The sequence below is a fragment of the Schistocerca americana genome, chromosome 1 (genome assembly GCF_021461395.2).
Source record: "Schistocerca americana isolate TAMUIC-IGC-003095 chromosome 1, iqSchAmer2.1, whole genome shotgun sequence".
NCBI lineage: Eukaryota > Metazoa > Arthropoda > Insecta > Orthoptera > Acrididae > Schistocerca > Schistocerca americana.
Genome location: NC_060119.1, coordinates 191,196,757 through 191,220,374, shown reverse-complemented (window position 1 = coordinate 191,220,374; position 23,618 = coordinate 191,196,757). Strand labels below are relative to the sequence as shown.

Here is a 23,618-nt window from a genome sequence, read left to right as displayed (position 1 = left end):
GCTATGATACCACCTGAACAAGCTGTATTCAGACCTTATAGAAGCTGCTGTGAACAAGTGTTCTCCTTGACTACTCACATAGACTCTGGATACCAAAAGAAACTTAAAACTAGAGTAGTGTTCATTGACCTGTCAGCAGCTTATGACACAGTGTGGCGTGAGGGCCTATTATTGAAATTTTGGAGAGCAATACCTTGCAAAACTCTAGACAATCTCTTGAGTAACATGTTAAGCAATAGGTGGTTTAAAGTACATCAAGGGGAAGAGAAAAGCAGGTGGCATGTACTCATTGACGGATTACCTCAGGGTTCTGTTCTTGCTCCAGTGTTATTCAACCTCTACACGGCTGACCTACCGAATTTGACCTGCCAAATATTTCAATATGTAGATGACCTGGCAATTTCATACCAGAGTGAAGACCTTTCTGAATGTGAAGAGCACCTAACGGACAGCCTTACTAAATTTTATGAGTATTTTGAGACATGGTGACTGAGACCAAATGTTTCTAAAACCGAAGTAAGCCTGTTCCACCTTTCTAATTGTCTTTCATCAGCAAAGATCAGTCCACAGTTCAGCCCTCTTGGCACAGTCAGATACAATGAAAGCCCAAAATACCTGGGAGTCACTGTGGACAGAACTTTAACATACAGAAAACACCTTTCCAACTTGGCCAAGAAGATACAAACATGAGTGAATCTTGTGAGGAAGCTGGCAGGCAGTACACGGCGAGCAACCACATCAGTCCTCCGAGGAGCATCCCTTGCACTGATATACTCTGCAGCAGAATACTGTGCACCAGTTTGGCTCCGAAGCCCCCACATAGTGAAAGTAGACATCCAACTGAACTCAGTTATGAGAGTAATTAGTGGTACAGTCCGGTCTACACCTACTTGCTGGCTTCCAGTGCTTTCAAACATCTGTCCACAAGACCTCTGTCGAAAGGCTGCTCTTTACAACCTCTGTCAGCAAGTTTCTGAAAACAACTCAATCCTTCTTCATGACTACTTGCTATCACTGCCCAGGAAACGCCTCAAATCTAGAAGACCAGCATATGAAATGGGAGTCCAAATGTTATCTACAGGATTCAACCAGGACACAGAGTGGAAACGTGAGTGGCAAGCTTCAAGAACCGGAAACCACAAACTTGTGGACAGTCCAACAGTTCCAGTTCCAGTTCCAGGCTTCCACCAACCAAGGGAGGCGTGGGTACAGTTAAACAGATATCGGACTGAAGAGGGTAGGTGCAAATACAACATGCACAAGTGGGGCTTTTCAAGTGACAGTGTGTGTGACTGTGGTGACACCCAAACAAGGAGCCACATTGTGAATGTATGTCCAATCACACGCTTCCCTGGTGGCATTGAGAAGTTCCATCAAGCATCCCACAAGGCACTCAGCTGGATTGAGTCCATCAACATCCGAGTGTAGTCTGAGCCATTTTAAAACTTGTGTACTGTATATAATTTCACATAGTCATTTTTATATATATTTCTTTGCTTTGCTAAATGTGTATTACTGTAATTGATGCATACGATAATAAATAAATAATGCCATGTTTTTCTCAACTCATCAACCAATGGGAGCTGCAAATAAGCTTCTGTGAGATAAATTTTTGAAAAGAACTGACCACCAGCTAATTTTGAAAGAGACTTTGTCAGGCTGGGTTAAGGGGTAGAAATCGATTACCATTATGGAATTGACAGTCAGTTTGAAATTGTTGCGCTGCATTGGGTAGCACCACCAGAAGGGAGAGGTTCATTGGCTAAAAGAAATAGACAAAAGCACTTGGTGTTGTTCCAACCAGATTAATTCCAATTTCATTTATTCCTGCAGGGCCAACAGAATTTGCCTGGCTTTAAAAAAATCTATGAGTGCCAAAGGTTTTAAAACAATGGGTGCCTGAATATTCTTTGCTGTTCCTAGTCCACTTTCAAGTAAAAGCACAAACTGGGAATATAATGTGTCACTTTCTTCATGCAGCACTGAAATCAGTGAATTGTATTAATAGATTACTGAATAGAAAAAACAAAAACTGATTAGGCATCAAGTCCAAAAATATTTTTCACAGACTTTTTGGCAACCACAAGTAAAGGCAGTGTTCTGGTCCTTGTTTATGTTTCACCGACAGCTTTGTTTACTCTAACAACAGAAATTCATAATGTCTGTAAGCCCACAATTTGGAATGCCCACAGTCCAAGGGCTGGCTGAGTGCCAGTACTATTCAGTATATCGATTGATTTATTGTAGACACAGGTGCAAATGTATCAAATAAGAATGCTGATGAAAGGCATTTTTATTTGTGTATATAATGATGAGGCTGCTTGGTTTTTATACTTTTTAATTTACTGGACTGGTATTGTGCACATGCTCATCATCTGTGGTCCTAAAGAAATACATAGAATTAATACATAATAAATGCTATGCTTCATTTGTAATCATATGAGAGAGTGGTATAAAGTACAAAAATTAGTAGAACATCTGAAAAATTCTATGAAGACTTAAAAGTGAAATATAAATAAGTACTAAATAGTTCAACACAAAGTACACATAATTGTAAACACACTCAACTCCCATAACATACAACCCATAGTATTTATTATGACTTATTTTTATATATCTTCTGTAGGATCACTGATGATGAACATGAGCTCGATACCAGTAAGTAAATATAAATATAAAAACTCAGCAGCAGTGTCATTATTTATGTACATAATTTCATCAGCTTAATGTTATTTTTCATGAAGCTACTGTATGATCACATCCTATAATGTTGTTAATCCATATTGTAAAAATACATAGCTGGACACCCGTTCTACACTGATGTACTTTAGCTATGTGTCCCTTATGAAGTGAAGTGCTGTTGGCACTCGGCAATATAATGAGGTCACTCAAGAAGTGGATGTAATGTGTAACAGTCAGGACAGCCAGGCAATAATCAAAAATGTCACATCCAATGCAACTGAACCACACTAGGTGGAGTAGAACAGCACTGACAAGTTGCCAATGGGTAACAGTGTAACAATGGGCAACACATGTTTATCATTTAAGGATCAGCAGGAAAGTTCCATTGCACTTTGTCGGTCTTTACTGAGGCCATTGTGGATACAAATGAATTTACATTTCCTACTTGATCCTTGAATACCCGTGATCCACGAAACATAGCATTCCCAGTCTGCTTTACTGTGTTGCAAAAATTCTGGTCAAGCTGCTACCACATGAATTTTAGTAAAAAAATGTTTTTCAATAATGCATAAATTTCCCGATGAGGTAACTATGAGGATTATGACAAAAGGGACCAATTTCTGCATGAGGTAATGCAATTGGGGGCTGGTGGATAGCAAAAAAGCACGCTATCATTGCTGAATGTCATTTGCTTGGAAATGTAGTGGTGACCAGATCTCGTAAACATCCCAGTCCTCCTGGGCATCATTAAGTGTCTGGAAAGCCAGAATAGCTGACAGTGCTTGTGGCTGCTATCGAGACCAGCTGGTTAAATGTTCCACTAACTCCTGATGTTGACTAAGCTGCCATTGGCATAATTCCAAAAGTTTTGCATCCATGATAGCCTGTTCTAGCATCACCATCAGATTGTTATAAGAAACGATAACTATTACCTGAAATTATAAAAAATTAAGCTCATGAGTTTTAGGTGGTTTTATCTGAACAAACAGCATGCAAATTAATAACCTGACAACTATACAGTTCACTCCCATTAATGTGACCATTGACACTGTTTGACGTCAATGTGCAATAACCGCTCACAGACAAGAAGTGGCAGCACTAGCAGTGTCGGATATATAAAGTGTGTCAGAGGGCGGCAGACACAGTGCAGTCATCATTGTAATATGGAAATGGAGTGATTTATCTGATGTCCAACAGGGCCTGATCATTGCACTTCAGGCCAAGTGTGGAAGAATTTCCAGAATGCCTTCATAGTTAAAGTATACTGTGCATGGCAAAATGGCAGTATCCAAAACTGGCACTGAGGCAACTGTGGTGCTCCACAGGCTGTATGTGACAGGGGTGAACGATAACTTCGGAGATGTGAATGGGCAAATAGATGTGCAACTGCTGAGCAACTGATCACACAGATGAACCAAGGGCTATCGACACTGTCTCCTCAATGACTGTTCATTGAGCATTGCTGCCTATTGGCCTTCACAAATGGCACCTGGTTCGTGCAACCCTGCCGACTGCTGGTCATCGACAACGGAGGCTGTAATTTACACACCGTACCACAGCTGGAGGTCCACTGAGTGGTGACAGGTAACCTTTTCAGGTGATCCATGTTTTATGCTCCATCAGACACATGGCTGTTGCCGTGTATAGCATGAAACTTCTGAAAACAAACACCGTGCAACAATCAATGGAAGGGTCCAGGCCAGAGGGCATACCCTGGGTAATCTCGTTATTCTGGAAGGTACAATGGATCAGCACAGGTACACATCTATTCTTGGAGCCCATGTCCACCCCTACATGCTGTTTATTTTTCTTCAGCATGATAGCATCTTCCAGCATTATAGTGCAACATGTCGCACAGCTCACAGTGTGTGTGCACGTGGTTCGGAGAGCACCAGGATGAGTTGACTGTACTCCCATGGTCACCAAACTCCTCAAATTAAAACCAAATCAAGAATCTGTGGGACCACCTTGATCGAGCTGTTTACACTGTTTACATCTACGTGGACATCTACATACATATACTTATATGGATATGGAGTCTGTTCTTTCGGACATGTTGGGGTGGGACACTACGAATGTAGTGTGTGGACATACAAGGTGAGAATGTGGGTCTTGTGAGAGGCATGTACGAGATATTCTCTGCAGTCGCACTATCCTCTGTGCCCTCGGTGGCTCAGAGGGATAGAGCGTCTGCTATGTAAACAGGAGATGCTGGTTTCGAGTCCCAGTCGGGGCTCACCTTTTCACCTGTTCTCGTTGATGTATATCAACGCCCGTCAGCAGCTAAAGATAATAAAAATTAATTCTATTTTCAATCTACATATGTAGTCTGCAAGCCACCATATGGTGCGTGGCAGAGAGTACTCTGTACCAGTACTAGTCATTTTCTTTGCTGTTCCACTCACAAATAGAGCGAGGGAAAAGTGATTGTCTATATGCCTCCATATAAGCCCAAATTTCTCATATCTCATCTTTGTATGCTGTATGCAAAAGGTATGTTGGCAGCAGTAGAATAGTTCTGCAGTCGGCTACAATTGCTGGTTTTGTAAATTTTCTCAGTATTGTTTCTGGAAAAGAATGTCACATTTCCTGCAGGGATTCCCATTTGAGTTCCTGAAACATCTCTGTGATAGTTGCATGTTGTTCAGACCTACTGTAACAAATCTAGTAGGTCGCTTTTGAATTACTTCAGTGCCTTCCTTTTATCCGACCTGGTATGGATCCGAACTACTCAAGCAATATTCAAGAATAGGTTGCACTAGTGTACTGTATGCGGTCTCCTTTACAGATGAATCATATGTTTCCAAAATTCTCCCAGTAAACTGAAATTGGCCATTCACCTTCCCTACCAGAATCCTCACATGCTCGTTCCATTTCATATCAGTTTGCAATGTTACGCCCAGATATTTAAAGAACATGACTGTGTCAAGCATGACACTACTAATGCCGTATTTTAACATTACAGATTTGTTTTCCTACTCACCTGCCTCAACTTACATTTTCCTGCACTTAGAGTTAGTTGCCATTCATCACACCTACCAGAAGTTTTGTCTGAGGTATCATGTGTTATCCTACATTCACTGTGTGACAACACCATCCCATATGCCACAGCATCATCACCAAACTACTGCAGATTTGTACTCATCCGGTCCGCCAGATCATTTATGTATACATAAAATAATAGTGGTCCTATCACACTTTTGGGGCACATGTGATGATACCCTTGTATCTAATGACCACTCTCCATCAACAACAACATACTGGGTTCTATTACTTAAGAAGTCTTCAAGCCATTTACATATCTGAGAACCTGTTCCAAATGCTTGTGGCTTTGTTAAGAGTCTGCACTGTGTCAAATGCTTTCCGAAAATCTGGAAATATGGTATCTGCCTGTTGCCCTCCATCTATAGCTGGCAGTATATTGTTGGAAAAGGGCAAGCTGAGTCTTGCATGAATGATGCTTTCTAAAACCATGCTGATTCGTGGATGTAAGCTTCTCGGTTTCAAGAAAATTTATTGTATTTGAACTGAGAATATGTTTAAGGATTCAACAGCAAACTAATATTAGTGATATTTATCTGCAGTTTTGCGGGTCCATTCTTTAGAATTTTGCTTTGGGTGAGAGATTCTTGAAAAATGTAAACTCAAATTAAGTAAGGGGTCAATGCTGTAGAGTACTCTTTGTAAAACCGAACTGGGATTCCATTTGGACCTGGTGATTTATTTGTTTTCATCTCATTCAATTGTTTCTATACACCAGGGATGCTTATTACTGTGTCGTCTATACGGGGTCAGTTCAGTAGTCGAACAATGATATGTTTCTATGATTCTCCTGTGCGAATGATTTATTAAATATGGAATTTAAAATATTGGCTTGTGTATTGCTATCTTCAACTGTCACACCAGACTGGTCAACAAGTGCTTGACTGGTAGCCTTATACCCGCGTAGCAATTTTACATTGGACAAGATGTTTTGCTAAGGTAAGATGGTGCTGGTTGTTGTATGCTTCACTCATAGATCTTTCCACAGATATGCGTAACGCTACTAACCTTTGCCTGGTGTCATTTGTGCATACTCTTTTGAACCAAGAATGCAACAGCCTGTGCTTCCTCAGCATTTTCCAAATTTCATTGTTAAGCCAAGTGGGTCTTTTCCATTCTTAATCCTACTTGGCACCTAGTTCTACACCCTGTGCTTCATAATCTGTTAAAACTTTGATCATAATTTCTGTACATTCATCTTATTGGAACTAAGCGATGTCAAATCACTGTCTGTGTAAGGTGCTAACAACTGCTTATCTGCTCCTTCTAGCAGAAACACTCTCCTAGTTTTCTTGAATGATTTATTTACTTTTGTAACAATAGTTGCTACAGTGACATCATGATCACTGCTCCCTGTCCCCATAGTGATGCTATTGATAAGGTCCAGTCTGTCTGAAGCTACGAGATCTAAGGTATTTCCATTGTGTGTGGTCTGTCGAAGTAGGTGCTCAAGGCATTTTTCAGATAACATGTACTTTACAAGACTGTCTCTCTGTAACCCCACAATGAATCTATTAGACATCCCAGTCTATACTCTGTAGGTTGAAGTTGTTTCCAATTAGTATTGCATGAACTGGGTATTTGTGTGCTGGTGAATGTAGACGTTCTTTGAATGACTCTAGAAGTGTCACAGCAGAATCATCTGGCCAATAAAAATCCAGCAATTAACTTGGTTTCACCTAGACGTGTTACGTGCGACCAGATAACTTCAGTGTCGCCCTCAACTTTGACCTCAATAGAGACAATAATTTTGTCAACTGCAATGAACTCTCCCTCTGGTAGGCATGTAATCTGTCTTGACAATATACATTCATGACTCGCTAAATATCTGAGAGTTTTCTACTTTGGGTTTCAGCCAGCTCTTGCTCCCAAGAATAACTTGAGCATGAGAACTTACCTGGAGGGCAGTAAATTCAAAAACTTTGTTACGAATACTCGACAATTTAGTGTTAAAATTCTGATAGTTTAAGTGTCTTTACTCTGAACACAGTCTGACTTGCTTTTCTGTGTATCAGCTGGCCAGTACCTCAAATTACTGCACAGTACCTCAAACTACGGCGTAGCCCAAAAAAACCTCTTGTAGAATCCCCAAGTACTCTGCTACCAGAGTAGCTGTTTTCTTTGTATCATGAATCCCTGACCTCTCAAGGGCAGTCCTACAAATCTGTACCTGATAACGCGAGTCTGGATATCCACAGCCTAGACTCTCACAGATTTGACGAAGCCTTTAGTTGAGACTCCACTCGGCTCCAACCCAAGGGAACCTGATCAAGTCTCAGAACAAAGCTCTGCTTACACCTGACACAAGGTCAGCAGCCTTCACCACCTCCTCGAGCTGTCTGTATGAACTGAGGGTGGCCTCAGAACCCATGTGATAGGCATTGTAGGTGCTGAGAAGTGAGCCACAACTGTCAGATGACTTCACCCTGCACACTTGATAGCCACAGGCAAGGCCACCTCCACATCTTGGATGAGGCCTTGTGGCAGACATACCTAGTGCACACTGGGTTTCTTTCCAGCCCTTAACTCTGTCTTACTAAGGAGCTCCATTACGTGCCTAAAATTGGAGCTTCCAATAACTAGCAGACCCCCGTCCTCGTGTGCCTGCTTGGATGCTACTGAATGAGTGGCCACCTGTTCTCTCACAGAGGGAATAGGCGAGGCCATTTGGCCAGCCTCCACATTGGTCCTCCACCTCAAGCAATGCAAACGGATTACCATCAGTCACTCATCCCGCTGTGAGGTGGATCCACTGCATTGGGTATACTAGAAAATACCTCAGCATCTGATCCTGTAGGTGAAACATACGACACATGGAGTGGTCCATGTGATGCACCAGATTCTCCGCCACCGCTACACCCTGAGGCAGCACCCCGAGGCAACTAAGAGTAGCCAAAACCACATTCATCTGTTCACGAACTGCGGCCAGCTCCACCTGTGTCTGCACACATGGACGCATCCTTCCCATGATAGCAAGACTAACTGAAGAAGTACACTATAAAAGCAGACAGAAACCTAGACACACAACTTTCTACTTTTCTGATGTGTCACTGATGGATGCTGATACCTTAATGAGCTGTGTAGTTGGCCGTTCAGAAGAAATGAAAACTGCACAAAAGACTGCCTGAATTTACATTTACAAATTGCAAGATTAAATGTCTTAAATAGAAAAACATGCACAAAATTTAAGAAATATTCTGCTTCTAAACATCGGATTCCCTACCAAGAAATCTCATACAACTGGTCTAAGCACTGGACTCTGTATGGCTCCACATTCCTGTCTGTACCTTCCAGAACTTCATTGACACACTTCCGATATGTCTTGCATAGGTTCATACTGAAAAAGTCGGTTATTCAGGCTTTTGAATTCAGAGCATACTTGAATTTTCTTTTCTTTTCATTTTTTCCATTTGCAACTATTAAAATTACACTTTTGTATAGATCTTGTTTCACTATCAAATTCTTTCTGATTAACAAGTTCTGTGTGCCAAGTATTAAAAAGTGTAGACCTGCCACAACTCAGAGCTGAATTACTGGGTGGGCACAGTCAGCATTGTATAAGTAGAGACATGACAATGCAAATTTACAAATCAGTTACTGAAATGTTTACATAGTTAAAACTTATAATTAGAAGTTGCAGGTTTACAGATATTGGGGTGCAACATTATGTCTCGTAAATAGAAATAAAATGTTTGACATAAATCCAGTGGTGACAAAAGTTGGTTTTCTTTATAAAGTTTTACATGACATAATGTGTAAACAGTTATTTCCATAAATCCTTAATTTTTGTTATAATTACTTAATTATTTTAATAACTAACATTTGTACAATGTCTTGTACAGAAGTTGGTATGGTTTAGTTCAGTTGACTGTGCAATACATTATTGAACACAACTAAAATTACTATATCATATTGCAAGAATTTACAAGAGATTAATTTTCCATAAAAATAGCTGCATTGTAAAAATCCAAATAATAAACTTTTAATTAATTATGAACTCATATTAAATAAAGCAATATGTAAAATGAGGGAAAGGCAAACACTGACCTATAGCAGAGTACAGGAACAGGTAAAAGAAAGTAGCATTTACGCTAACTGTATTTCTAGCAAAAGTACACACATTCACACAGTTCTTGAAAGCTGATGTGAATGCTTTTTTACGTTAACACATTTCTGTGTTCCACACATCAATATTCTATGGGTAAGTGGTCGCCTTTATCTTATTTTACATGTTGCTCCATCCAGGTATTCCCATTGTTGTTAAAAATGAAATAAAGAATTGTAAACTGTAGATGTAATTCATTGCAGTTCTCACAGTTTTTGGTTAGCTCCTCTTTTAAACATGAGAATTGACTGCTACACTAGTGTTTCATTACACTGTGCTATCTGATTCGACTGTAACCTCCTCATTGCCAGTTTTGTAATCCACAGTTTTGATCACTTTGTTGAATACATTGAAACACAAAATAAATGGTGTGTAATTCATAAGAATTCTGATCGTGTGACTCTGTCATGACAACAGATGAATCAGTTGCCAGTAGCACAACTTGAATTACAGTTGTGGAAAACACTCGTAGGCGTGGCTTAAATTAGTCACTTGCTGAATGGTATCTTTGTTCGCTGAAGTAGAAGTAGATAGACAGTGCTGCACTTAGATCCCAAAGAGTCTCAGTCGTAACACTGACAGTCCTATGAATAATCTGCGTAGCCTTGAGTCATCATCAGTACTTCAGTTAATTGTGGTGATGGGTGCATGTATTTGCTGACAGAACTGGGACTGCACATGTGGCCACTTGGCTGTAAATCAGCCAGTGGATGGGCTCACTCGACCTGCCACTTGGAGATTCTGTGTTATTCCCCGCTGACAGTGACCTCGCTGGACACAGTTGTAGAACAGAGTATTGATAATAGGGCATTATCCATCGATACATCCAGTGGGATTAGAAGAATGTTATCGATTGCAATTGCTTGAATGATAAACTCATTGAAAGGTACAGTAGAGTCCCGTTAATCTGATCTAATTGGAACAGGACCTTGTTCAGATTACCGATTTGTTTGGATTAACTGGATTTATGGTGACGAGTTTCTAGAATGAAGTATACCAAGCAGATAAGGAGGTACACCATGGTAACAGATGGGAACAAGTGTGGGAACAGTGGCTCACCCTCACTCCCTACCCATGTTGTTGTGCATTGTTGAGACCTTTGTAGCATCTGAGGTAAGTGCACTGCCAGTTGGCTTGCAAAGCACTTGGTTATGTTAGTTATCGATCGCTGGCACATGTAACAGTTGTATCATATTCATTCAGGTGTAGTGGTGTACATATTTTCGTCATGAGTAAACAGAAACATACAACATTAACTGTCAAAGAAAAACTGAAAGCTTTGAAGCACACAGACAATGGTGAGAATGTATCTAAACTGGCAACTGAACTGGGTATTGGTAAAGCAACCATTTGTGATTGGAAGAAGAACCGAGTGCAGCTTGAACAGTCCTGTGCAACTTCTTCAGGAAAAACACTTGAAATTCTGCAGACTTTGAAACAGTCCCAGTAGGATAAAGTGGATGAAACTCTTTTCCTTTGGTTTAGGCAGGAAAGAGAAAGGGGAACTCCTTTGAGTGAAGCACTGGTTCAGGAGAAGACTATTTACCTGAACAAGTTAATGAATTTTGGTGAGTCTTTTAGTGCAAGCACGGGTTGGTTGGACAGATTCAGAAAATGTCATGGAATCTGTCAGCTAAAAATTACTGGAGAGAAGCTTTCTTCTGGCCGTGATGCAGTGAAAGAATACTTGAGTGAGTTTGAAAAAATGATAAGAGAGGGAAAGTATTCTCCCCAACAAATTTATAATGCTGACGAGACTGGCCTTAATTTGAGGGCATTGCCAACAAAAAGCCTGGCATCAAAAGCAGAAGACCATGCTCCTGCTTTTAAAATGTGCAAAGATCATGTGACTTTATTAGTGTGCAGCAACACTGCTGGTAATCATAAGGCGCCTTTAATGCTGATCGGCAAATCTGCTAGGCCCAGAGCTTTTAAAAACTGCAACATGAAGTCCCTGCCCATATATCATCGCAACCAGAAAAAAGCATGGATGCATGGTAAGCTGTTCAAAGAATGCTTTCACGACCGGTTTTCCCCTCTGTTTGATGGTTTTCTAAGCAAAATCACTTGTCTCCCCGTGCAATCCTTTTGATTGATAACATGCCATCTCATCCCAGCACTGAGGAATTATGTGATGGAGAAACTGTGGTGAAGTTTTTGCCTCTGAATGTTACACCACTTCTACAGCTGATGGACCAGGGCATACTGCAAACATTAAAACTGATTTACAGAAAACAATTTTTAAGAATGCTGATACAAGATGATAGCATTCCTTTAGTGGACAAAATAAAAAAAGACCAATGTGAAGGATGTTGCTTATTGGGCCACTGAGACATGGCAGAATATTTCAGAAAATATTCTGAGAAAATCGTCGAGAAAACTGTGGCCATCTGCTACAAATGATACAGGCAATCCCTGGATGTGAAGAAGCTACTGAAGGAGACGTAGGTGAGTGGATAGCAGCGGATGGGGCATGTGTGGAGAAATTTGCTGATTTAGATGCTGCTGTGACTCAAGACCAGGAAGAAGTGGACTGCTGTGACGGAAGTGACAATGAGCCTGAAAGCGACAACGGAGAGCTGGTGACAAACAGTGACGCAGCAGAAGCCCTTGACCTCGCACTACATTATTTGGAGCAACAGCCCACTGCTACACCTGCTGATTTGATGTTTATGAGATAATGGCACAACTATGCGTCATATAACAGACTGTTTTTGTTACGCCAAAAAACAATGACTGTGTTTTTGTCATTCAAAAAGTAGGGATAAAATGTCCTCTGTATTTTAGTAAGGTTGACAGCTTTTCTTTCATTGTTATGCATTGTTTAAACCTAATATTTTCTTGCAAATTTTTCTAATACATGTTTACTGTACTGTGTAAATTAAAATAGTGTGGATGTACAGCAGTTTACCGCACAGTTTTCCATACTTAGGCTAACATTTTTCATGTTTGGATTAACTGAATTTTCGGATTACCGGGGTTTGGATTAGCGAGACTCTGCTGTACTTTGTAAGTACGGGAATCACATTTTTAGTGTATGAATTTCCCTATATTCTTTGACTGCCATTCAGGATTATCTGATTTCGCATGTAAATGTAATGTAAGCAAAAAGAGGTTAGCGAGACAGAAAGAAAATTGACAAGAATGAGCAAAGTATAACTTGAGAATGATAGTGTGAAAATTGGACACTGAAGCTAAACTATGGCTATCAAAGCACATGAGGAAAGAATAAAATGTATAACAGAAATTCTTATGTGAAAGAAACTATGATTCAAGAGTGACTGATATATCCCTTTAATTTTTCAACCTTGTTTGATACATATATGCATGATTTGTGGGCTGCTATTTCTCTATCTGAATCATCTTTCATCTTGACTGAACAGGTACTGCTGTTTCATAGTGTGCAACGGGCACAATATCTGGTGATTACACATGTTACCATTGTTAGATGTGTTGACAAACTGAGTTCCAGGAGCGCTTGGGCGAGTCATACACATTCCCTGCCCCCCATCTCCCCGCAAGCCCATCCCTCTGTGGTCTGCTCCCAAGACTGCTTTGCCTTGGTACAAGGGAGGTGAGAGGGTACACTTGAGCTGCTGGAATCTTGAGAACAATTCCCAGGAATTTTTTAAAGTACATTTGCAACTGGCCAGTCATTTTAACTTCAGGACCTGTGATTGTATTGGTGGTGTTACCTGGGTAGCAGCCAATTTCACCCCTAGGAAGGCTACATGTTGTCAAACATTAAAATTTTTGTGTCTCATTGACAAACCATCACTGGAGGCTTCTTGCAATACTGTCTCAAGGATGATGACACTTACAGGAAGATCAATGCTGACCCCACTAAGAATGTGGAGAAGATGATGATCACACTTCTCAAGGACTTGGGGTTACCAGAAGGGGTCATCAAGAAATTGTTACCAAAAGAGACTGTACTGCCAAGACCTTACAGGCCACCCAAGGTCCACAAAGATGGGGTGCTGTTATGCCACATTGTCAGCAACATTAGGACTCCAACATATTTGCTGGCAAAATACGTGACAGAAATACTAAGCCCTTATGTGGGTAAATCACATACACAATTCTGTGGATTTAGTGAAACACTGCAACAACTTCAGACTGAAGGACTTGGATATCGTGGCAAGCTTTGATGGTTTTTCATTCACCAGAGTGCCTTTGTGAGAATTACTAGAACTTATTGGTCAGAAATTTAATGTGAAGACTACTAACCTTTTGAGGCATGTCCTAAACTCCAAATATTTTCTGTTTAGTGGAAAGTACTATGAACAAACTGAGGGAGTCACAATGGGCAACTCGCTGTATGTGGACCACTTCGGCGCAGAAGCCCTGACATCATCCAAACAGAAAGCAACTTGCTTTTTCTATTACTTGGATGACATGGTCATCATCTGGCCCCATGGAAGGGACAAACTTCTTGACTTGCTTGTACATATGAACCAGATACATCCCAACATCAAATTTACTATGGAGACTGAAGAAGAATGAAGACTGCCAGTCCTGTTCTGAACTTCATGATCAACAGAAGAGCTGATTGCAGCAAGTGTGTATCAGAAGAAAATACACACTGACCTAAATTTGCACGCAGACAGCTGCCACCACCCTATCCAGAGGGATGCAAAACACTAATACCCAGATGCAGACTGTCTGTACAAGGAACGGGAACACATCAGAATGGTTTTCTAAAAATTGGTTATTCAGAATGGCAGATTAAGTGTGCTCTTCATCCCACCACTACGCTACAACCTGTGGAGATGGGAGAAATTATGGATGAACAGGTAGCTACAGACTTTATCGCTCTTTGGAAATGCCGGACATATATTGAAAAAAGTAAGAACTGTCTTTTGCCCACCCGGTAAAACATATGCATTATGGAGGAGCAACAAAGATAAACTCAGTTTACAGGAGGCTCAGGTATATCAGATCCCATCCCAATGTGGAATGACATATGTCGGACAACCACTGCATACTATTGAATATCAATTCAGAGAACACCAGCAGTGCTTTCGACTAATGGATCTCAAGTCAGCGGTCCAAGACCACTGTTTGTCAAAGAATCATGCAATGGAATATGAATTTACCAGGATTTTACCACAGACTTGAGATTAATGGGACAGTCTCGTTAGAGAAGCCATTGTGATTCACACCAAGGACAATCGCATCAACTGAGACTGTGACTATAATCTGAGCAAGGCTTGGGAACCAGCGCAGGGTTTAATTAAGATGACACTTAGCAAATACAGTGATCTGGCAGTCAGGGCAGACAAAGTAACTATGACGACACTACCTCAGATGCTGACACAACGCCTCCACTGCTGTTGATGTGCGCCCTTGAGTGCGTACTGCAGAGGGAGCAGCTCACAAGGGGAGGGTTCCTAAGTTGGCTGTTTGCCCCCAGAATCTCAGTTCGTCAGCGCACCTGCTGATGGCATCATGTCTGATCACCGATATATTGTGCCTGCTGGACACTGTGAACCAGCAGGGCACACACGGTCTGTTCGGTCAATAAACACAATTGGAGAAACTGAAGCATAATGTCTTTCATCTTTTTATAATCTTTCCTCTTCCATTATTCTTTGTTCCTGTACTAACTGAAAAACATATAAAAAGGCTCAAGATTCAACTGTGAGTCTATCAGTGTTTCAGTTTGGAAACAGTTCTATCCTAGTTTCTTGTTCGTGCAAAATTATTATTCTTTTGTGTCTGATTGTTTTCAGTTGCACTCACTTGCAAATTTTAAGTGCCAATTCAGTATTAATGTTAACTCTTCAGTATTTTGTCATTAAATAATACACTATGGTGAAAGTAGTTAATTTTTGTCTATAATGTTATAGGCTTCTGGAGGATGGTCAGATCAAAGACCTAGGTGCAGTTGTGGTAGATGAGCTGCATTTAGTAGGGGATCCTTTTCGTGGTTATTTACTAGAATTGCTGCTCACAAAAATCCAGTATATGAATACTCGGTATGTATTTCTGCTTGCACTTGTGGTTTCATTTGTTAATGACATTGTCAAAGCATTTTTAATTAGAAAATATTATGCAGTTTTTGAGGTTATTTGTGTTCCTTGTGAAACTATGGTAATGTATCAACAATTCATGGACTACAGCAAAGTGACAAAGGCCTTGTCTACATTGGATCATAAACATGTATAGAATTAGGGACTTGTTTGTTGTCTACTATCTAATCAAATAACTTTATAACAAACTTTTGTTGTTGAAATAACAACTAGAATGAGTTATGGATTATATTAAAGTATTCTATTATTTGATCAACATGTTGAAACTCAAAAAATAATTAAGAAACAAAAATTTTTTAAATTAGGAGGCAAAATTGCTGGGCTGTACTTACATGGACACATTAAAAGTAAAAAGAAAACAAAAGCCATACTGAGATTTAGAAACTGTTAGTTCTTTCCTCTGGGAGAAAAGAGTGATATTTTAAGAAATGTGGGAAAGACAATGCAAGTCATCTATTTTTTTAAATGTGAATTTTGGCAGTACTTGGAATTTAATCATCTGCGCAGTCATTCTGTCTGTTTGTTATTTTAGAGTTTTCTCAACTGAATTTTTTGTTTAAAGCACCGAAATTTGTACAGGTATACAGAAGGTGCAGTTGTTAAACTACTGTTTGTGGTGGTATTAATGGTGGTTATTTACCCTACTGATCATTTTATGCTTTACTTGTATTATCAGAGCACTGAATACAGTTTTGTCAGTATGGAACAGTTTTTATACCACAACAATGCAATTTCAAATAAATAGCTAATTTTTTATTTATTTTTTTAATTCTACTTCTGCCAAACAGTGAAAAGGGTGTATCTATTCAGATTGTTGGAATGTCAGCTACCTTGCCAAACCTTGACCTCTTAGCTAAATGGCTTAAAGCAGGTCTGTACAGAACAGATTTTCGACCTGTCCCTTTGCAGGAGTTTCTCAAAGTGGAATCACTTATATATGATAAAACTCTGAAGGTTCATAGAGTGCTGCAGCCTGAAGTGATAATACAGGTAAATAACATATGAAATACAATATCGGTCTCCTAAAAGTTTTTCACATTTTTACATTTGTATTTTATTTTTTGAATAGGATGACAGTGATCATGTCATCTACCTCTGCCTAGAAACTTTATTTGCAGGGCATTCTGTCCTAATATTTTGCCCAACTAAAAACTGGTGTGAAAGTCTGGCTCAACATATCGCAAAGGAATTCCAGACTCTTGGTATGTAAGCCTATGTTACACATTATTTACTATTTAATAACTTGAGCTAGGCTAGTAATCATTATTCACTATGTTTTCTGTGAAACATTCTATTGGAAAGCTATGTTTACACTGTAACCTTTGGCCATCTTCACCCTATGAGTTGTTTGATTGAGGTTTGTTTGTAATTAGGAAACTATAGAGCAAAGTGCAGAATTGATGTTACGGGTTTGAAAGTTACATCTCTTCTAAATCAGTACTGCATATAATTTGTAAATGTGTTCTTGTTAAAAAGGCTATTATGAACACTGTAACTTTCATTGTTTTGTCATCATAATTATCCTAATATTGTCATTAATTATCAGATCATCATTTTAATAACAACAACAGTTATTATTATTATTATTATTATTATTATTATTATTATTATTAACTTTATTTGTAATGAAACTCTAATTTTGACCACAAAATATTTATTTTATTTCTTTCTTTTGCATTTCACCATTGTCAAAGGAAGTGAATGTAAAAGTAGAAGCACACAATGAGACATTTATCTGCACCACAAACTGAGTACGGCAGAACCTGCACTTACCAGAGCACTGTGAATACAAAGTATCATGTCCAGTTTACGATTACTAAGCTTAAGTACAAACTGGTTCATATGGGGCCATATAATGATAAAGAAAACAGGCACCGCCAGAGGGCACTGAGAGATATATGATATTGTTGTGAAAGGAATACATGTTTTTCATATTTACAAAAAATTACAAGTGTATATTTTACAATCATATGTAAGCACACTTATGTATATCCCATTCACTTTATTGGCCCCATTGGACCACGAGTCATTACATGTTCAGTTTTACTTTGAATGTTGTACTGTTCAGTTCTTGTGATCCACCCAATGCTGTTTCATTCTTTCCGATCATAATTCTCTTAACTTCTCTGAGATCTCCATAGTCCTTCTATGTGTCATTTCAGCTGAAAATTTGTGGTTCATAAGAAGAGATTAACTTCAACTTTCTTCTGTGCATCTGTTATCTGGACTCTGACTGCTTTACGATATTTCTGAATTTCTTGGATCCATTGTCATCCTATCTTCTTTCTAAGAACTACAGCCTGCGAGAGAGAGACTGGAATCCTATTTACAGTGAAACAGACTTAAATAAAAATAAAAAAGTGTAATACATTTTTAAATGAATTAAAGCTTTTCCGAAAAATAATTAGAAACAGCCATGTAACAACTGTCAAGAAGACATGGCTCATTGCATGAATAGAAACATCCTGCAGAACAAAGAGGATGCTATCTAATTCCCTCAAAACTTGTAATGATCCAAAGAAACAGCAGCACTACAAACTTTATTGTAGCATTCTAAAGAACGTAATATATCAATCTAAGAGCTTGTGCATAAAAACTGAAATTGATAGATCAGAAAACAAAATAAAAACAATTTGCAATGTGATAAAGTGGGAAACTGGCAGAAAAATAGGAAATATGACACAGTATTGTAGAATTTTAGAACATGTTTTTTGCTCGCGTATCATGTCATTTCTGGAAACCCAGAATCTACTATGTAGGAATCAACATGGATTCCGGAAACAGCGATCGTGTGAGACCCAGCTCGCCTTATTTGTTCATGAGACCCAGAAAATATTAGATACAGGCTCCCAGGTAGATGCTATCTTTCTTGACTTCCGGAAGGCGTTCGATACAGTTCCGCACTGTTGCCTGATAAACAAAGTAAGAGCCTACGGAATATCAGACCAGCTGTGTGGCTGGATTGAAGAGTTTTTAGCAAACAGAACACAGCATGTTGTTATCAATGGAGAGACGTCTACAGACGTTAAAGTAACCTCTGGTGTTCCACAGGGGAGTGTTATGGGACCATTGCTTTTCACAATATATATAAATGACTTAGTAGATAGTGTCGGAAGTTTCATGCGGCTTTTCGCGGATGATGCTGTAGTATACAGAGAAGTTGCAGCATTAGAAAATTGTAGCGAAATGCAGGAAGATCTGCAGCGGATAGGCACTTGGTGCAGGGAGTGGCAACTGACCCTTAACATAGACAAATGTAATGTATTGCGAATACATAGGAAGAAGGATCCTTTATTGTATGATTATATGATTGCGGAACAAACACTGGTAGCAGTTACTTCTGTAAAATATCTGGGAGTATGCGTGCGGAACGATTTGAAGTGGAATGATCATATAAAATTAATTGTTGGTAAGGCGGGTACCAGATTGAGATTCATTGGGAGAGTCCTTAGAAAATGTAGTCCATCAACAAAGGAGGTGGCTTACAAAGCACTAGTTCGGCCTATACTTGAGTATTGCTCATCAGTGTGGGATCCGTACCAGATCGGGTTGACGGAGGAGATGGAAAAGATCCAAAGAAGAGCGGCGTGTTTCGTCACAGGGTTATTTGGTAACTGTGATAGCGTTACGGAGATGTTTAACAAACTCAAGTGGCAGACTCTGCAAGAGAGGCGCTCTGCATCGCGGTGTAGCTTGCTCGCCAGGTTTCGAGAGGGTGCGTTTCTGGCTGAGGTATCGAATATATTGCTTCCCCCTACTTATACCTCCCGAGGAGATCACGAATGTAAAATTAGAGAGATTAGAGCGCGCACAGAGGCTTTCAGACAGTCGTTCTTCCCGCAAACCATACGCGACTGGAACAGGAAAGGGAGGTAACGACAGTGGCACGTAAAGTGCCCTCCGCCACACACCGTTGGGTGGCTTGCGGAGTATCAATGTAGATGTAGATGTAGATAGAAATTGAACAAGGTGACAACATTATAAAGAAACCTGAAATAGTTGCAGAAATATTGAACAAACATTTTTTGATAGCATTAGAGAAGGCTGGCAGTAGGCAGTAAAGGATATATGTACAAGTTACAGAAATATTGGACAAACATTTTTGATGGGATTAGAGAAGGCTGGCAGTAAAGGATCTGTGGACAAAGCAATGGCTCTTTGACAGCAAGCTATCAGCAACAGAACCCCAGAGATATCCTTACGTAAATGACTGACTAAGTCATTAAAAGTAAAAAGTCTGTTGACATGGTCAGTATTTCTAGCAAAATATTGAAGTATTGTTATTAGTGTATAAGTCCCTTCTTATGCAACATTGTCAATACATATCTGCAAGAAGGAATTGACCCTGACAGAATAAAACTTGCTGAAGTGATACCTGTCTTTAAAAAAAGGTGGTAAAAATAATGTCACAAACTGCTGCTCAATCTCCATTTTAACTATTTTTTCAAAAATTCTATGTCATGCACAGATTGATTGTTGATTGTCTCACCTGCCAGAATATCCTCAACTGTAGTCAATTTGGATTTTGTGATGGTTTTTGTACTGAACTAGCAATATCCTCTTTTAACAATCAATTTCAGAAGCCATTAAAAAAAAAAAAAGACGCACTCTCCACTAGGTATTTCTTTTGTTCTCTTGAAAGCATATGATTGTGTAAACCATCAAATTCAGTTGCTAAAGACCGAATTTTGTGGTTTAGGTGGTACTGTTGGTTTGTGGCCTCAGTCATATCTGAAGGATGGAAAGCAGCAGACTGTAATGCTAAATGGCTCATCCAGAGAATCTACTTCATCTGAGTGGGGCATCCTAAATTGCAGTGTGCCACAAGGCTCTGTTTTGGGTCCACTATTATTTCTTATTTTCATTAATGACCCCACTGTCTATTCTGATACAAAGAGTAAATTTATCCTGTTTTGCATACCATACCACAGCTCTCATTTATGAACTGCCCGGAAACAATCTTGAACAAACTTCGAACTAAGAAAATTTTAAACTCATTTTCTTCAAATGCAGATAAAACCCATTATATGACATTCCATACACCTTAAAGAAATATTGAAGAAATTAACATAAAGTGTAGAGATCAACTAGTAGAAAAAAGTTGCGGATTCAAAACTCCTGGGTGCATATATACACAGCAGATGTTATTGGTCAGCCTACAGTCTTCATCTTTTGAAAAGACTTAGCTCAGCAAAATTAGCACTGCAGATTATTACTTCTATGGCTGAAATAGATACCACTACGGATTACTGCTTTCATTCATTAATGCTGTGTGTTGTTATATTCTGGAGGAATCAACATCTTGGGGAGGGGGGGGGGGGGGGGAGAGAGAATCACTGTTGATCTTTGTCTGTAATAATTTTTCTCTGTACAAAGACAACAACAGATATCATGACTACAACACAATCATCAAAAACAGTTTGCATATTGAATTGAAAAGTTTAAATCTAGTCCAAAAAGGAGTTTATTACTCCAGCATTAACCTGATTAATGCACTCCCATTGCATATCAAATGCTTTCATAAGCAACTGCCAAAATTAAAACAAATTCTGAAAGAGTACCTAACAGAGAAATCTTTTTATACGGTCAATGAATTTTTGAGAGAAGATGACCACCACCACTAAACTTACGATTGTTATACAAATAATTATTTTGAGCACTATCATAGACATTCAAAAACCTGGCTTTTTGCATTCATGTATTTATTTATTTATTTATTTATTGTAATACTTAGCTTAACTTTGATTCCTGTATATATTACTGATTGTTTCTTAGTGTAACACAATTTACTCTTAATTGGGTGTATGTTTTAACTTGATATTTTATTTACATTGTATCTCTTATTGTATGTATGTAAGTTGCACATAAACTATGTACAATTTGACTCATTCCATATCCTTGTGATTTGTTTGCTACTTGGGTGTGCAGAACATGAAATAAATAAAAATAAAATAAATAAGATTTCTCATTACAAGTTATTGTAAATTTCTGTTTCCTTGCAGTCACAAGATGTGAAAGAAACAAGAGATTATGTTCTCCTTTACTGTGCTGGTGATTGGGTCAGTGTCTCAATACACAGTTTCGTTGGACAGGTTTCTCCAGGCTCCTGCAAAATGGATTTTTTTGTTTATGCAGGTCTTAATGATTATTTTCCAGTTTTCAGGAGCTTTCATTTTTATTTGGAAACAAGATTTTGCAAGAATAAGTGGCTTCCAGGAGAGTTAAAGTTTTTATATTGTTGGATTGTAGCAGTAATAATAAACAAATACAACAGCATCAACGTCCATCAATTTTCCAAATATTTTTAGGGGCTAGTAAAGCAGGAACTGTTATTTTCTCGAATGAGATTTTCACTCTGCAGCGAAGTGTGCACTGATATGAAACTTCCTGGCAGATTAAAACTGTGTGCCGGACGGAGACTCGAACTCGGGACCTTTGCCTTTCGTGGGCAAGTGCTCTACCAACTGAGCTACCCAAGCACGACTCACGCCCCGTCCTCACAGCTTTACTTCTGCCAGTACCTCGTCTCCTACGTTCCAAACTCCCATTATTTTATGTTTCCCATGTGGAGTTCTGGTTTCTGAATAATTTCAAGTGTTACCAACACTATTACACATAGCCTTCATCCTCCTCAAACATTTTTGTGCATTTATTTTGTAAGTCTTCACTCCTCCAGCTTCTTTGTAGAGGTCAATCATGTTTTGCATCCATGTGTGTGTGTGTGTGTGTGTGTGTGTGTGTGTGTGTGTGTGTGTGTGTGTGTGTGTGTGTGTGTGTTGTCATATGTCTCCTGTGGTATTAAGTATAACTTTCCTTAATATCTTCATTCTTTCCCATATTATTTCAGTCAAAGATTGGTTTTATGTATCCCATTTCTACTCTAAAATTTGTTCTGATTACTCACTACTATTGCAGCACTTAATTTTGACTGGCATCTCATTTTAAAATGTGTCCTGCTTCGTGGATATAGAGTGAGCTTTCTTTCTGACAAGAAGAGTAATGAATTTTTACATGTTCACCGTAATAATAGAGCCCAGCTCATAAGCCTCACATATGCTTGCTCACTGAATATGGCAGTCTTGGTATTAGCTCTCTGTGTTGAATTTTTTCATGTTAGATTTGTGCATAATTTGGAAAATTTATGTTGTGGAACGATGTAGGAGTTTAGTTTGATTGACCGCTGCAATTGAAGATATTTTGCGAGTGTACAAACTGTCAGCAACCCATGTAAGTAGGTTTACAATCAATCGAGACATAATGTTATGAAAAGGATAGATTGCTGTTCACTACATAGAGGAGGCATTGTGTCACAGACAGGCACAATGAAAAGGTTACTAAACATTTAAGCTTTTGGGAAAAAGCCCATCTTTGGAAATAGAAAGTACACAAGCATTCTCACAAGCACAACTCACACATGAATGACCACTGTGTCCAGCTGTTGTGGCCTTACTGCAGACAGGAACTGTGTCTGATGGGGGCAACAGTCCAGGGTGCGTCCTAGTCTTCTACCTACCTTCCATCTTTATTGCTCCCACTCCAGCAATATACATGTCTTCCTTCCACCAACACACCCAAGACACTTTGCTCCTTCCCCCTCCCTCCTGCTCCTGTACTCGTGTACCCCCCCCCCCCCCCCCACCCCCCTCACAGCACAGCATCTTGACTTTGCACTTAGGAGCCCTAACCTGTCCCAAACATGTCTGTGCATGCTTTCACAGGCAGCACAACAACTTCCCCCACTCCTACCCCACTAT

The 23,618-nt window shown here is 39.3% G+C and overlaps 1 protein-coding gene across 2 annotated transcripts in view; it reads left to right on the top strand.

The window, feature by feature from the left end:
• The window catches only part of LOC124593590 (DNA polymerase theta), a 338,073-nt gene that overhangs the window by 78,736 nt on the left and 235,719 nt on the right, over nt 1–23,618 (top strand). For both annotated transcript variants that reach the window (XM_047131990.1, XM_047132069.1), the window contains 3 exons: nt 15,682–15,810; nt 16,653–16,854; nt 16,934–17,066. In XM_047131990.1, the coding sequence (XP_046987946.1) occupies nt 15,682–15,810; nt 16,653–16,854; nt 16,934–17,066 (464 nt within the window). The remainder of the gene's footprint in view (nt 1–15,681; nt 15,811–16,652; nt 16,855–16,933; nt 17,067–23,618) is intronic.